This window comes from Meles meles, chromosome 6 (assembly GCF_922984935.1).
Source record: "Meles meles chromosome 6, mMelMel3.1 paternal haplotype, whole genome shotgun sequence".
NCBI classification, from domain to species: Eukaryota; Metazoa; Chordata; class Mammalia; order Carnivora; family Mustelidae; genus Meles; species Meles meles.
The window spans coordinates 34,477,627-34,493,069 of NC_060071.1; the positions used below are offsets into that span (position 1 = coordinate 34,477,627).

The window sequence follows — 15,443 nt, forward strand, 5'->3', positions numbered from 1 at the left end:
AACGTTTTTGCTTATGGAGTGCAAACTTGCCTATTTGGGTCCCACACGGTGCTCCCCATGCCCTCATGGCCCTGCACTGACCCTCACTGGCTGCAGGTTAACTGGGGTATGGGCTCTTGGCCACCCTCCTCGTTGAGGACTTAGAGGTTAGAGAACATGGAAGGAAGCTCCAGACTAAGGCATTAGCTAGTCCAGAAGCGAGACGGGGCTCTGTAAGGAAGCACACTAGCAGCATCGCAGAGGACAGATGGTCAGTGAGGGCTCCTGCCCCCGTAGGGAGGGAAGGAGGGTTGGGGTGGTCCAGGACTGCAGCTGGCATCTGGAGTCTGTCCTCAGGACAGCTCAGGACTCACTGCCTCGCTGGAGGACTCCTCAGGCGCAGGGCAAGTCTGAGAGTCACCTGCTGTGGCTGTGTCCCCTGGGACATGGAATGGGGGGAGGCAGGAGTCCAGGGCTGAACTTCTGGACCACTCACCGAGTTTTCAGCATCTGAGTCTTCTGAGCTGCTGATCACCACGACTCGTTCCTCTGAAACCGGGCAGAGGGGACAGTGTTAAGGCCCTGCCAGAAGGCCCAGTGAGTGGGGCCCGGGTGCACTCCATGGGACTCCCTACGGGCCAGTGGATGAGGTGGGCCATGTGTGCCCTGCAAGGGGGTGGACGGGAACATCCACCGAGCATGCCAGTATGGATCTATTTATTCCAAAGGGCTTTCCGTCACTGCCCACTGTGCCCTGTGAGTACTTAATTCAGCTGTCGGCCCTGAATTCGGAATCTGCTCCCTGTACAGGCTGCTTGGCAAACAGCCCTTGGTTTAGAACCTCCTGCCATCCTAAAGAAACACATTGGTTTGTTCCAAGCCTCAGCCTCCTGAGCTGAGGTGTTCGAATTAAAGATACTTTATTTGGTTAATCAGAATCTTTTGATTACCAATAGCATTGTTAGCAAGGAATGTCGGTCAGGGCTCAGTCTGGGACCTAGAATGAAAACAAAGGGGGCCTCTAGGTGAAGCAGATCTTGGAAGAATGGTCTTGACCATTCCAGAATTCCATTAGTTAACCTGAGCTCATGCCCGAGGACTCCCTATCTGGCAGTGTCCGTAAGAGACATCCAGGACAAATGAGGTCCTTGATACAGGTGACCTCTGCAGACAAATTTGGGAAGTGGTAGGTGTGGACTTCCCCCCCAGGTCTCTCTGGGCCCGTGCTAGGGTCCAATACACACTTCCTGGGGAGACCCACCTTGGGTGGGGGCGCAGTGCTGGGCACTGCAAGGGTGTGTTGGGGGAGGGAGCTACAGAGTCCCTCATGTTTCTCGCATGGGAATCCCAGCAAGTCACCTGGTGAACTGTACCATTCTCACCCCCCAGGCAAACCGCGCGCTTTCCCTGCCCCACCTGGTGGCAGCTGAGAGCCCGACACACAGGGGATGCAGGGGGTGGGCTGGCGAGGAGTGCGGTACAGTGGTCTCCATGGGCTCCGTGCACCCTGGGCACCGGCACTGGGCTCCCTGGGAGGGGTGAGGATGTAGAAGAAGGTTCCCATCCCGCCCCCGGAGGATAGCTCGCAGGCCACAGCCCCTTCTGCCCAGCTATCTCCCTACCTGCCTCACTGGCATTGCTGGCTGCATGGTTGTTGTTGGGCAGAAAGCCCTCGCTTCCCACAGTGGGGCCTTCGGGGCTGGAGGGCCCATCCAGGTGGGGCGGCGAGACTGCCTTGGAGGTGCTGGGCCTGGGCTGCTCCGGGGAGCTCCGGGCCAACCGTGTCTCCCTCTCCTCCTCAGACTCCATCTTGATGGCCTTTCTGGGGCACTCAGTCTGGCAGGACTTCCTCTTCTGGGGCGGGACTGTGCTGCAGACCTCCTATGCAGTGGGGAGTCACAGGGCCAGGTTAGCAGCTTTGAGGGGTGCTGGGGGGTGGGCGGAGACGCGGATCTGGGAGGCAGGGGCCTGTGGCCCTCCCCCTTTGCTCTCCTGCCAGGCAGATCGCGTCTCTCTCCACATAGGACGCCCCCTGGGCCACCAGGCACACTGGCTGGCTGCTGACCATGGACTCTGCCTGCCCTGGAGTGGCTCGTGCTTACAGGGGAGCTTCCCGGCAGCGTGGCCCAGGCGAGGGAGAGAATAGAGTAACAGAGTAGGTGTTGATTAAGGCCTGGATTCTCAACACCGCCCCCCCCCCCACCCCTGCCACCACCCTGCCTGCCTGGTGGGATCTGGGCCTCCAGGGACGGAGGGGGCGGTGGAGAGACCCTTACCTCTCTGCAGGAGTCTTTAATGGAGTAGGCGTGAACCGGCACTGGGTGCACCCCGGGCACCGGCTGGACCAAAGGCATAGTCTGGGTCTCAGCCAGCTCTGTGTCCTGTGCCAGAGCCCTCTGCACCTCCTCTGGCTGTGAGGTCCAGAAACAGGAGAGACATTAATGAGCAGGTGGCGAGCCCCAGGGCCTAGAACCTACACCTGGGGTGACCCAATCCCCAGGGCCCCCTGGGGACCAGGAGTCCTCCTCACGCCCTCCATGACTTCCCCTCTTCCTGACCTTGAGGTGCTGGCATTCAGGGTCACTTCAATTCCTGGCATCCTAAGTCCCCTCCCGAGACTGTACAGACCAACAATGCCTTAAGGCTTACTCAACAATAGCTCCCCACACAGTGCTCGCTCCTGATGGAAACCACTCCTCTACAGGTGCAAAGTTAGAATGGTGAGGAGACCCTTCCAGGGCACTTCCCTGTGACCTGCACTCTGCCCCTGAGCCTTAACGCCACCTGGGTCAGAACAGCAACTACACACCTTGGAGCTATCACTGAAAACTCAGGGCTCGGTCCCCCTCTACAGAACAGGAATACCAGTAACCTCTGTCACCGGTAACATCTGTCTCACGGGAACATACGGATGAACTCTGCTGTGCTTGGAGGAGCCGCTGACACTTAGTGTCACCAATGACACTGATGGTGAAAACTGCTTTTAGAGCTGTGCTGTGCCGGGAGCCGTGTGAAGTGCCTCCTACACCCAACCCAAAAGGAAGGAGGGAAGGGGCAGGTCCTTAAACATAGAATTTCCATATGACCCAACAACACGACTCCTAGGAAGAGGCCCGAAGGGCTGGAAACAGCTGTTTCGATGGAAACCTGGCACACGAGTATTCATAGCAGTCAAAAGGTGTCTATCAACCGCTAAGCGGATATACAAATGTGGGACAGCCACTCAGTGGAGCATTATTTGGCCGTAAAAAGGGACGGAGCTCTGTATTTGCAACCTGGATGAACCTTGTACGCCACGTGAAATGAAAAGAAGCCAGCCACAAAAGGACACGTTGTAGGGGTCCATTCATATGACTATCCGCAAGAGCTAAGGGACAGAGAGCAGGTGGGATGCCGGGGTGGAGGTGGGGGAGATGGGGAGCGGCCACAGCATGGGGATGAGGCCCCCTTTTCGGATAATAGGAATATTTGGGAACTAGGTGGGTGGGGTGGTCGTATAAGATTGTAAGCATACTAACTGCCCCTAAACTGTACCCCCTAAGATGGCTCAAATGGGGCATTTTCCTCTATAAATTTAACAGCAAAAAATAAATAAATTATACTTAAAAGAAAGAAACAGGGACCATCCTTGATCATTGCCAATCTACAGAGAAGCATCAGAGGCACAAAGATGAAATGACTTATTTCCCAAGGTCCTGGACCAGGGCTGGAATCTCATGTTTCTGAAAACAGCTGGGGGGGGGGGGCGCTTCCCCGAGCCCAGCTGCACTGGAGAAAGCAGGCGCCGGGCTGTGGGATGAGGAGGCCAGGGGTATCTTTCCTCACAGGGACAAGCTCCGTCCCTCCAGCGTGGTAGAAAAGGGGTCAGGCCCACCCGCACAAGGGAACCTGTGCTAGGGGCAGGCAGGGGAAGCCCAGTACAATGGGGCCCCCCTGTACAGGGACGGGAACCCCCTAGGAGGGGCTCCTCTTGGTATCGAGCACTTTGATGAGGGATGTGGGCTTCCACATCATTTGCTATAATGGACTGACTTCCTTTTCCCCTCCTTCCCTCCTGGGTTTCTTTTCCTCGACATCTGTGCAGAAAGGAAGGAGGGTTGTCTCTCTGGCTCTGAGCAGAGTGGAGCTGGGGGGGTAGGGGGGAGAACAGTGGAGCTCCCGGGCCTCTAGGAAAGTATACAATCTCTGCCGAGTGCTCCGCGCCAGTGGTTTTCAAACTACATTCTGTGACCCATTAGCGGATCACGAAAGCAATTCAAGCACGACTCATGTAACAGATGTAATTTATCCTGCAAAACTTCCATTTCGGCTACAATTATGCATGTGCATATCCCGTAGACTAGATTCAAAATATATTTCTTTACAATGGGTAGTGGTCAAAAATCGAAACCACCTCACACCCAATTTGGACGGCTATTATTGAAAACTGGGGGTGAGATGTAGAGAAAATGGAGACCACTGTCAGTGGGACCACAGCATGGCGTAGCCAACTGTGGGAAATTGCATAGTGACTCCTCAAAACATTAAAAATAGAATTACCATATGATCCGGCAATTCCACTGCTAGATAAATTTTATGTTATGTGTATTTTATCACCATGAAGAAATTTTTTTTTTTAAGTTGAAAAGGTCCTTTTGTGTCTGGATTTACAAGTCCCTGGTAGGTCAAAGACTCTGTCTCCACGTAGGCTCTGGACTCCCCACAGGTGGGCCTGGGTTCCTCTCTCTGCCTCTGTCCCACCCATGACACCCCCAGTCCCAGGTTCATGAAGCAGGGGACACACAGGAGGGCTCACTAAGACAAAAAATCATGATGACTCACTTCCAGTTGTTTTACAGTTTTACAGTTGTTTTTTAGCTTTTTTTTTTTCATGAAAGTATTTTAACGTCATTATAGAAAGAGCCAATCCTAGTCAAGCCTACTGCTGTTCTTCTCATCGCCTCTGTGTGGGCACATGACCCCAGCGAAAGTAAACCAACCATTTCAAGAGGGATCAAGGCCTGATGCCGGAAGCCCAGCTCCTGCCTCGTGAGGCAGGGGCTTCGGCCCAAGAGTGGCCTTTCTCCAGGCACAGCTGATGGACCTTTCTCCTGAGACCGCCTAACCACGCCTGCCTCCCAGCCTTGCTGGAGCTGCTCCACTGGTCCCTTGGGCTCACAGTGTGAAACCTGTTCCTCTCCCCCAGCTCCGCTGGCCTGCAAGTCCCCTCCTCCAGCCAGCTACCAAAGCAAAAGCAAGATGCTTTGCAAAAAAAGAGCATTCTTCTCATGCTCCAAGTTCAAACTGCGTAGTAGTGGATAGGATAATGAGAGGTAATGTAAAGACAAAGACCTGGCAAAAAGCTGTTAATTAACCAGCGACTGGCACCTGGAAAGACAGCCGAGCTCCGTGGACCTGGGGCGCTTCGCACAATTATTCAGAGGATTTTCATGGGGACATTATTCATCCTTATTCGTCCGAACAACCTAAATATGCGTCGGCAGGAAACTGGCTAAGTGAAGAATGCTACATCCATAAAACAGGCCACGGTGCACGTGCAAAAAGGCAGCAGGAATCTCCCTACCTACCCATAGTGTAGGAATTCCAGAAGATTCCAGAATACTTCCTTGGGTGAAAAAGCCTGGGTACAACACTCTGAATATAGGGTATTATGCTACCTTTGTCCCAAAAAAGAAAGGAAAAACCGATGACCTGTAATCATATTTGCTTGTAATGACATAAAGAAATTCTGGAGGGACACGTAAGAAATAAATAAAGACAGGTATGTGGGCATAAGAAGTGGGAAAATAGGGACGAGGTGGGAGTGAGACATCATGTATCTCTTTCTTTCTTTTTCTCAGTCCAGATCCCGTGTGTGCAGGTTCGGGGCAGCAAGGTGCCACATGTAGTGTAATGTGTGGAAATTCGGGTTATGCACAATTACAGTGTTTTTCGCATTGCCTAAATCATTGCAATGCTGACTAATGGGAGAGCTCAAATGAGGAATGGGGTAAGGAGAAATGGGAGGTGAGTATCCTTCCCACCTCAAAACAGTGGTTCTCAACTGAGCCACAAATTACTGTCGCCTAGGGATCAAAAAAGTATTTTAGGTCCTATTTACATACAGTGAAATGCAGAAACTGTAAGTGTACACATCAATGACATTTTACAAACTGGTGAGTACAGCTGACTTCCTTATCACTTTGTTTTTCCTTCTGACCATGTGATTGCATGACTTATCCAAAAAACAAAATACAATGTCCTTCTTGACTTGTCAAGCTATGTATACGGGGATGCAGTACCCAAAGCAGTTAGCAGTGGGCTTCTAGTCCTACCCCTAGCTTGCCGTGTCACGTGGCTCTGAGTTAAGTCACCCTCTCTTTGGGCCTTAACTTCAGCCTGTGCAAAAGAGGTCCCTCCTAGCTCTAAAACTCTCAGAGCCGAAATCCTGCCTGCCTCTTCCAGGAAGCCTGTCCAGATTGCCTCTGTCTCCTGCAATCCTCTCCCCTAAAGGCCATGTATGGCCAAGCCAGGAAGGCTCACCGCCTGACTGCTACCATCAGAAGATCTGCTTTCCATGGAGGGCTGATCAGTCCAGGGCCCACATCCTTGACAGGCAGGCACATACAAACCTGGATGACCACGCCGCTTGTTCTAATGGGGAACTCTGGAAGCTCAGCCCGAAGAAGACAAGCACACAAGAGGGCAAGCCAGAGGAGTGCCACTGCATTTTCACCCTGGCAAGCAATCTAAGAGCAGTCCAGAGATGGGAGTGGCTGCCTCAAGAACTAGTGAGCTCGGGGTGCCTGGGTGGCTCAGTGGGTTAAAGCCTCTGCCTTCGGCTCGGGTCGTGGTCCCAGGGTCCTGGGATCGAGCCCCGCATCAGGCTCTCTGCTCGGCAGGGAGCCTGCTTCCTCCTCTCTCTCTGCCTGCTGCTCTGCCTTCTTGTGATCTCTGTCTGTCAAATAAAGAAATAAAATCTTAAAAAAAAAAAAAAAAAAGAACTAGTGAGCTTCCTGTTCGTGGAGGTGTGTGTGTGGACAGCCACAGGTCAAAGGTGCGGCAGAGGGAATGCCATCATTAGAGGGGGCATGGACACCACCCAATCCTGAGAAATTACGGTCTTGCATCTATGCTGGTCCTGAAATCACACCAGTGAAACTTCAGGTGCTGGGACTGAGGTCTGATTCCCAGCCCCGTTCTCCTCTCCAAGAACCACGTGTGGGGGAAGAGGAGGGGAAGGCCCCTATGGTGATTCCAGGAAAAGGCTCACGTGTCTGGGATGGGGTACAGAGTAAGGGAGAGGTCATCTACCACATCTGTCAGAGCCACCCACCAGTGACCACCTTCTTCACCTCCTGTCCACCCCTTCCCGAATCCATTAAGTGCGTTTAGGAGCCCAGCACCAGTCAGTTCGCCGTCCCTTCCTATATTCCCTCCCACCAAGAGCTCCAGTCCAGCCACTCACTATTCCTCTTGGGCACTCTCCCTCTTCTACTGCCTGCAGACATAGGGACAACAAGACTCAGTTTCCTTCCTGCCAGAGGGGAACCTGACTGCCCTGCTGGACCCTACCGCCTCCCCTTCACACCTCAACCCATCTCACCAGGTCAATGTCAGGAGAGTCCCTGGGAGTGTTGGCAGCCTCTGGGCTGGCTCGCCGGGGTAGAGTTGCATCTGGAGAACACAGAAAAGGTTACAGGCAGGTCAGGGACATCCCTGGTGAGAGGCATCTTGGATGGGACAGTGACCGAGGAAACATTCCTTCTTGTTTTCCTAGAAACTCATGCTTCAGGGCCTCTCATAGCACTGGGGGAGCTCCACGGAGGGGCTGTCATTTGGAAGGACAGCTCCCTGACTGTAGGGAGCATGAACCCAGCCAGAGAAGAGAGAGGGGGGGCAGTAGAGTACAAACCCCAGAGGGGCACCCTCTGTCCATCTCCTGGCCACCACCAAGGCAAAGTGTGAACAATCCTAAGGTTATCATTGCTCACTGACCTCCCTGCATACAGTGAGAGCTTCACGATACTCTTGTGATCTACAGCCTGATTTCTATTACATCTAATCTAAATTTTTCACGCTTCAGAAAAGAGCTCCTTGCCCCTCCACTGCCTAGTTACAATATGGACGACAAGCTGTTTAAATCTGCTGGTGTCACTTCCTGTGTCCAGAGTAACATTCACTGCCTAGGTGGAGAAGGCACAAGTCCATGTGCACTCTAGGATTATACTTTTACAAGACCACTTCCCTGAGCTCTGAGGATAGCAGTGAGTGAGGGATCCCTGATCACAGGCCCTTGCCCAGATGCCTTCAGATTGTGTTGCTACCCACTCCTTTCTTGGAAAGGGCATCCTCACACCAGTTTGTCTATCTAGAGCTCAGAGTTCAGTTGAGAAGTTCTGTCAAAGAGCTTTTAAAGCTTCTTCACCCTGGAGGCCCTTTTGGATACCCCTCTCCCTAGTGTCTCTTGAAAGCCTCCCCGACGTTACCAGCTCACACAGAGCTGCTACAACTCCAGCATTTGGACCGCAGAGCCGAGCACTACCTTGTTCTCCAGCTGTGTGATGTGCTCCCATCTGTGCCCTGGTTGGGCTGGACAGCTCTCGAGGTCAGAAACTGGTCTGCTGTCTACTTCCCAAGTGCCCAATACCAGGCAGGGCCCACAAAGGTGGGCAGCTGGTCCGGATGACTGGCCATCCTGGAGGCAAAGTATCTCCTCCACTGAGCCAAAGCATGGTTTTAGGTAAACATCTGACCACCCCAGCGGGTTTCCTCAGCCCCCTTCTGCTCTAAGCTCACGTTCCAGTTGACTTCTCTGTTGCTAGACAGAGGGCTTAAGCGAACTTTCTAGAGTGATAACCCTTTGGGGCTAAAATGCTAGTGGGTCTGGTTCTCTGCTTTGTATTTTCTTAACTTCTCCAAGGGTCACAAGATCACAGCTAATCCAAAGGGTCTTGCAAATTAGTAAAATATGACCCCTCTGGGAGGCTGCAGATTCCATGTCAGAGCCTACTCTCCTCCTTATCCCGCACTCTAGAATCGACGATGTGAGCAAACCCTAGACTTAATAAAACAAAAACCAAAAAAAACCCAGTTTCCTTTCCTGTCTCATGTCAGAGCAAAGCAGAAGCTCTTAAGTGGTAAAGGGGCTGGTCACGCGGTGGTTCGGTGCTTACCTGTCCCCTGAGTGATGCAGGAGACGAGTTCCTGCAGGCGCACTTTGAATTCGTTGAAGCTGTCGGTGCGCACAGAGGTCTGCAGGTTCTGGGGCTCCTCCTGGCGCAGGCGGCCAAGCGCTTCCCGCAGGAAGCCATGAAGGTCCAGCACCTCCTGGTCAGAGGCGTAACGTTTCATCCTCTGCACCAGCGAACCTCCCAAACGGATGCGCTGCAGCACAGTTTCCAGGCGGCCCAGCTGGCCCGCGATCTCCTCGTAGCTGCGCTGGTACTGCGCGCTCACCCCCTCCAGCAGCACTTGCTCCTGGGCCAGCACGTGCGTCACCAGTTGGCGCACGTGTGTGTGGATCTGCTCCTCGATGTCTGCGCGCGCGCGGTCCAGCTGGCTGACAGCCGAGCGCATGCGCGCTTGCGCCGCCCCGAAAGCATGGTCCTGCTCCTGCAGCGCCTGCGCCATGGCGTCCAGCTCCTCCTGCCGCTGCTGGATCTCGGTGCTGATGTCGCACTTGAGCTCGCTGTGGATGTTATCCAAGAGCGCGCACGAGCAGCACAGTGGCTTGGAGCAGCCCCGGCAGTAGATGCTGCGGATACACAAGGCCGGCTTAGTTTTGGGATCTCCTGTTCTCCCCCAACCTCTCCCCCCTTAAACTTCCGTAATTAAACACCTCTTCAAAAATTACAAAACTTTGAATCATGGTATGTTTCTAGGTTCGTGGTTTTCCCGATTCAGTGTGTGTGGGTGTGTGTTGTTTTTAAGATTTTATTTCTTGATTTGAGAGAGAGAGAGAGCACAAGCTGGGAGGGAGAGGGAGAAGCAAGGCTACTTGCTGGGCGGGGAGCCCCATGGGGTTCCATCCCAGATCTCTGGGATTATGACCTGAGCTGAAAGCAGCCTTAACCGACTGAACCACCTAGGCGCCCCTCAGTTTGTGGTTACGGTGCTAGCCTCCAAATTACCAATAAAACATTAGAACATAAAAAAGTTACTAAGGCAACAACAGCTAGCCTTCGTCTGTGAAACAAGGCACAGATACACAAAAAGTTAATCATCTTCTCACACCACTTCTGAATTTCTTTTCCTTTCTTCTGAGGCAACCAGATGAGCATCTGGGTGCATGCTTCGACAACTCTTCACAAACCACTTTATGCAAATTGCCAGACAATGCAGCTGCTTGCAGGATTTTAAGGACTCGATACATTTCATCCCATATAAGGCTCGGTAGAGTTTCCATGGGGAAAATTATCCTTATCCTCATTTCACAAATGAAGAAACCTAAACATTCAGAGGTTAAAAAATTGGCTCAAGTGTCTACAACAATTTTGGTGGGTTGATGCTTGTTCCTCAAAACAAAAATAAGATCATGCTGTGAATGAGATCATGAGTAATGACTTTGCAATTTCCTCCTCTAATTTAACTTTTTTCAGGACATTCCTGGAGGTGTAATAAATATAGATCTTACTGTATTCTTACATATATTCTTTTTTAATAGATTTTATTTATTTACTTGACACAGAAAGAGAGAGATCACAAGTGGGCAGAGAGGCTAGCAGAGGTGGCGGGGCGGGGGGCAAGCCCCTTCCTGAGGAAAGAGCCCGATGTGGGACTCAGTCCCAGGTACAATAACTTGTCCAAGGTCACACACTTCAGTGATAGAGTCCCGAGGCAAGGTGTGGTAGGCAGAATAATGTACTAATTCCCAGAACCTGAGTATGTTACCTTATATAATGATAAGGACTTAGTCCATGTGATTAAGTTAAGGATCCAGGATAGGAAGATTATCCTGGATTATCTGTGGATGCAATGTAATCACAAGGGTCCTTATAAGGAAAGAGGGGGAGGCAGGCAGGTGTGAGGAGGAAGATGTGATCACGGAAGCAAAGGTCTTGTGATGCTACCTGCTGGCTTTGAATATGCAAGGGGGCCATGAGCCAAGGAAAGCAGGCAGCACCTATAAGCTGGAAAAGGCAAGAAAACAGATTGGCCCCAAGAGCCTCCAGAAGGAATGCGGCCCTACTGTGACCTCGATTTTATCTCCGTGAGACCCATTCAGACTTCTGACCTCCAGAGGTAGGTAGTAACAAACCTGTAAGGTGTGAAGCTCCTATATGTCTTTTAATTTGTTACAGCTGCAATAGGAAACTAACATAAGACCCCAGGCAGTCTGGCTCAAGTCCCTGGTCTGACACACCGCGCAACATCCCCTCTTCAAACGCTCCCAGAAAAATATTGTTGATCACTTCCTCAGAAAGTTTGCTGTGATTTATTCTCATTAGCAGTGATAGTCAGCCCACTTGAAGCCAGGAGAAAGGATTTTAGCTGGAGCCACTCTGGCCTTAGTTACTGAGATCAGCTTGTCCTGTTGGCCAGCCAGACTCCAAAAACTGCCGCCAGTCACCAGTCCTCAGCTTTGCCAGCTCCCAGCCTCCCCAGATCAGAAGAAGGCAGGGCCTCAAGCGTGAACCTCTTGATCAAACACAAGACACTTATTCCAGGCCAGCAGAGGTTTCTTGGAGAGCCCCGAGTGTGAGGGAAGCACGCGGGCTGCAGCTAGGTCTAGGGCATTCAGATCCGCCAGCCTGGGGAAATCTAATGTAAGCGACAGATACCCATCACAACGAGGCAGGGCCAGGGACTGAGGTTAAGTGGCAGCTGAAGCAGAGAAAAGAGCCAGGCAAACGTGGATCTGACCTGGGCTCTGTGCCTTGGCAAGTCACTTAACCTCTCTGCAGCTCGGTTTTCTTATCTGCAAAACAGGGATAATCCCCAGTTCATAGGGGAGTGCCACAGAGGATCAAATGAGAGAAGTGCTACATAAATGTTCTCAAAGGCTGTGATGACTGTAATTGACTGAACTATTAATACTCACCAAGATACTATTAACAAGAAATGCTGAGCAATTGTGAAAAGAAATAATTGCAGAGGGCAGCTTGGCAACAGACATCAAAATCACTTGGCAACAGTCATCAAAATCACGAACATATTTATCCTCTGACCCAGCAATCCCTGTCCTACGAATCTATTCTGTAGCTCTATATCTAATTTACAAAGTAACATCTGTACAATGCAACACAGTATGTAAGAGCAAAGAACAAAAACAGGGGTAGGTAAAGAGTTTCACAAATTAGGATTGTATTCCATACAGTGGAATGCTGTGTTGCTCTAAGAAATCGAGGAAGCTCTTTATATGGAAAAATCTCCATGGCAAAACGCAGATAATAATAGGAGCAATAGAAAGATTAAATGAGTTTATATATATATACACACATATACATATATATATATATATATATAGAAGGTTAGACTAGTGGCTAGCATACCATGAGTGCTCAATATTCATTATTATTATTATAATGTATATTTTAAATAAAATTGGGGTGCCTGGGTGACTCAGTCTGTTAAGTCTGCCTTTGGGTCAGGTCACGATCTTAGGGTCCCAGGACTGAGCCCTGAATTGGGGAGAGGGGAGTCTGCAGCTCCCTCTCTCTCTGCCCCTCCCCCTGTTCATGTTCTCTCTCTTTCTAAGAAATAAATAAATAATCTTTTAAAAAGAAAGAAATAAAATAAATAGGATGCCACCTATTGGGTAAGAATGAAGAAAAGTAAAAATACATTCACATTTGATTGTATCTGAATAAAAACATCTTAGAGGGACACACAAGTTAATAAAAGTGATATGGATGGGACAGAGGAGAGGTGGAGTGAGACACTTCACTGCAAGCCTTTTAAATTGGTATCATGTTTGGGGCACCTGGCTGACTCGGTCTGTTGAGTGTGCAACTCTTGTTCTCAGGGTTGTGAGTTTTGAGCCCTACATCGGGGGTAGAGATTACACTAAAATATGTTTTTGTTTTAATGAAATCCTGTGATTACTTTCATGTTAGAACCTTGTGAGTGTGTCACCTATTTTTTAAATGAAACAACAGAATACTAATCAACGTGGGCAACTATATAGCGTGTAGAAATATAGGAAGAACTAAGTAAAATCTGCAGTCACTTTCCTGGCTTTGGACCCATGGGAGGGGCTGAGTCTGAAGGTAGCCTCCCTTCCTTAGAAAGAGTGTTCCAAGCCTGGGAGTGGTACACCTAGGGTAGCCTGACTGGCAGGAGAGCGAGACCTTCCGGGTTGAACACAGTCTCCGCTGGGCCCTATTCCTGAGCCCATCTGCCCTGAATGGGATGTCCCTAGGGAAAGTGGCCCTCACTCCCCCACTGGCTGTAAGCATCCCCGTGAGGTGGTTGGCCTACAGCAGGGCCCCTGGGTCTGAAAGCCTCCAGCCTTCTGAGAAGACTGAGGTGCGGACCATAAAGAAGAGTGAGCCATCAAGGGGCTCCCACCTGGGACCAGGACCGAGTTCCTTGGCCTAGGGTTCTTTCGCTCTCCCTCAAGGAACACTCACCGAGCACCAACGGTGTGCCTGGATGTGGGAGGCAAGGGGAGGTTGGCAGGTGCCCACGAGAAGCTCCATGACAAAAGCCCAAACTTACCACAGACATAGAGAAGACTAGCTCTAAAGCAAAATGACAGTTATTTGCTCTCAAAAGAATGTACTAAAAATAGCATAAAATTAACAGGAAGTTGCTCCAGAAGGTGGCCGGAATGCACCAGAATGAAGAGTAGAAAATTGCTTAATTCTATCCCAGCAGTACGAACAAAGAGAAATATGGAAGAAATTTGCATGCTCCCATTCACAAACAGCAATTTTCAAATGCTTAAAAAAAAAGTAGACATAATCTAACAAAAAATATACATATGGGAAAAAAGACAAAATTCCACTGAGAGAAAAGTCTAAAAAACAGAAAGATGTGGGGCCCCTGGGGGGCTCAGTGGGTTAAGCCTCTGCCTTCGGCTCAGGTCATGATCTCAGAGTCCTGGGATCGAGCCCCGCATTGGGGTGGGGGGGGGGTCTCTGCTCAGCAGGGAGCCTGCTTCCCCTCACCCCCTTGCCTACTTGTGATCTCTCTGTCAAATAAATAAATAAAATCTTTAAAACAACAACAACAACAAAAACAGAGAGACGTACCCAAGGTCCCAATTGGAGAGGCTGAATATTAAGATTAACAATTCTTCTCAAGTTAATATAAAGGTTTGAGGCAATTTAAATCAAATTACAGATAAGAATTCGAAACTTCACCAACTGATTCTAAATTTCACAAGATGGGAGAAATAGGATGGGATAGTTATGAAAATTTGGGGAAATCAGCATCAGGAAGGGGAATTTTCTCTGCCAGATAACACAAGATAGAACGACTGTTTTTAAAAGAGAATGTGTGGGGCACCTGGGTGGCTCAGTCGGTTAAACATCCAACTCTTGGTTTTGGCTCAGGTCATGATCTCAGGGTCGTGAGATCAAGCCCCACAGCTGGCTCTGTACTGGGCATGGAGCCTGCTTAAGATTCTCTCTTTCTTCTGCTCCTCCCCCCAAAGCACATGCTCTCTCTCTCTCAAATAAATACATAAAACTTAAAAAAAAAAAAAAAGAGTATATGTGTGATGCTAGCCTCAGAGTAAAGATAAAGATTAGCAGAACAGATCACATAAAATCTGGCATCGATAAGACTGTGACTGTTTATGGAATAAAGAAAGCATCCACACTAATGGACATTAAACACTTTCATTCAACAACTGGCATGGAGAAAACTGGCTACCAGGGGGCAAAAGGCAAGTTAGAGCTTGCTTCACACATCACACTACAACACATTTCTGATGGGTTACAGAGTTAAGTGTGAACCGTGACACCAGGGATACGGTAGTTGACTACTTATGATGGTGAAGACCTTATAACCACTGAAGAAATGGGAGAAATCCCACAATCAACAGATGCAACTACCGAAAATTCAAAATTACGTATTTTCTGGAAAGACATTCACAGCTTCCTATCATGAGAAAAGCAAGTTATGGAATGCTACGTGCTGTTTGTTTCATATTAGATGATTATAGAGATTGCAAGAAGGAGAGGAAAGAGTGTATATTGGTGGGAGTTAGTTACTTCTTTCTCTTTCTCCCTCCCCGCCTTTTCATCCATTTAGATCTCCCCAAAATTTCCATAATCACTTTGAAGTGAAGGAGTTCAGACTTTAAATGGGAGGCAATGGAGACCTCAAAAAAACGTTCCATCTAGGAATTACAAAGTTCTTCCTCTTCCTCCCTGAGACGGATTGTTTCGCTTATCCGTTTACGACCATTTGGTGAATTGACTATGTTGTTGGTATTTTAATAAAAGCCTCAACATGTTTCCTGGGTTCTCAGTCTCCCCATAAACTGCTGTGCCAAAGGCCATGTGACAGCAGGAAGGGTGTGGGTTCTGGAA

The 15,443-nt window shown here is 49.8% G+C and overlaps 1 protein-coding gene across 14 annotated transcripts in view; it reads right to left on the reverse strand.

The window, feature by feature from the left end:
- The window catches only part of PML (PML nuclear body scaffold), a 39,443-nt gene that overhangs the window by 11,110 nt on the left and 12,890 nt on the right, over positions 1–15,443 (reverse strand). For 6 of the 14 annotated variants that reach the window (XM_046008008.1, XM_046008017.1, XM_046008021.1 and 3 more), the window contains 6 exons: positions 9,135–9,715; positions 7,565–7,635; positions 7,427–7,459; positions 2,256–2,390; positions 1,602–1,860; positions 476–534 (listed from right to left, as the gene is read on the reverse strand). In XM_046008008.1, coding sequence (XP_045863964.1) covers positions 476–534; positions 1,602–1,860; positions 2,256–2,390; positions 7,427–7,459; positions 7,565–7,635; positions 9,135–9,715 — 1,138 coding nt within the window. Of the gene's footprint in view, positions 1–475; positions 535–1,395; positions 1,509–1,601; positions 1,861–2,255; positions 2,391–7,426; positions 7,460–7,564; positions 7,636–9,134; positions 9,716–15,443 lie in introns of all 14 variants that reach the window. The other 8 variants (XM_046008009.1, XM_046008022.1, XM_046008015.1 and 5 more) reach the window with 4 other exon arrangements.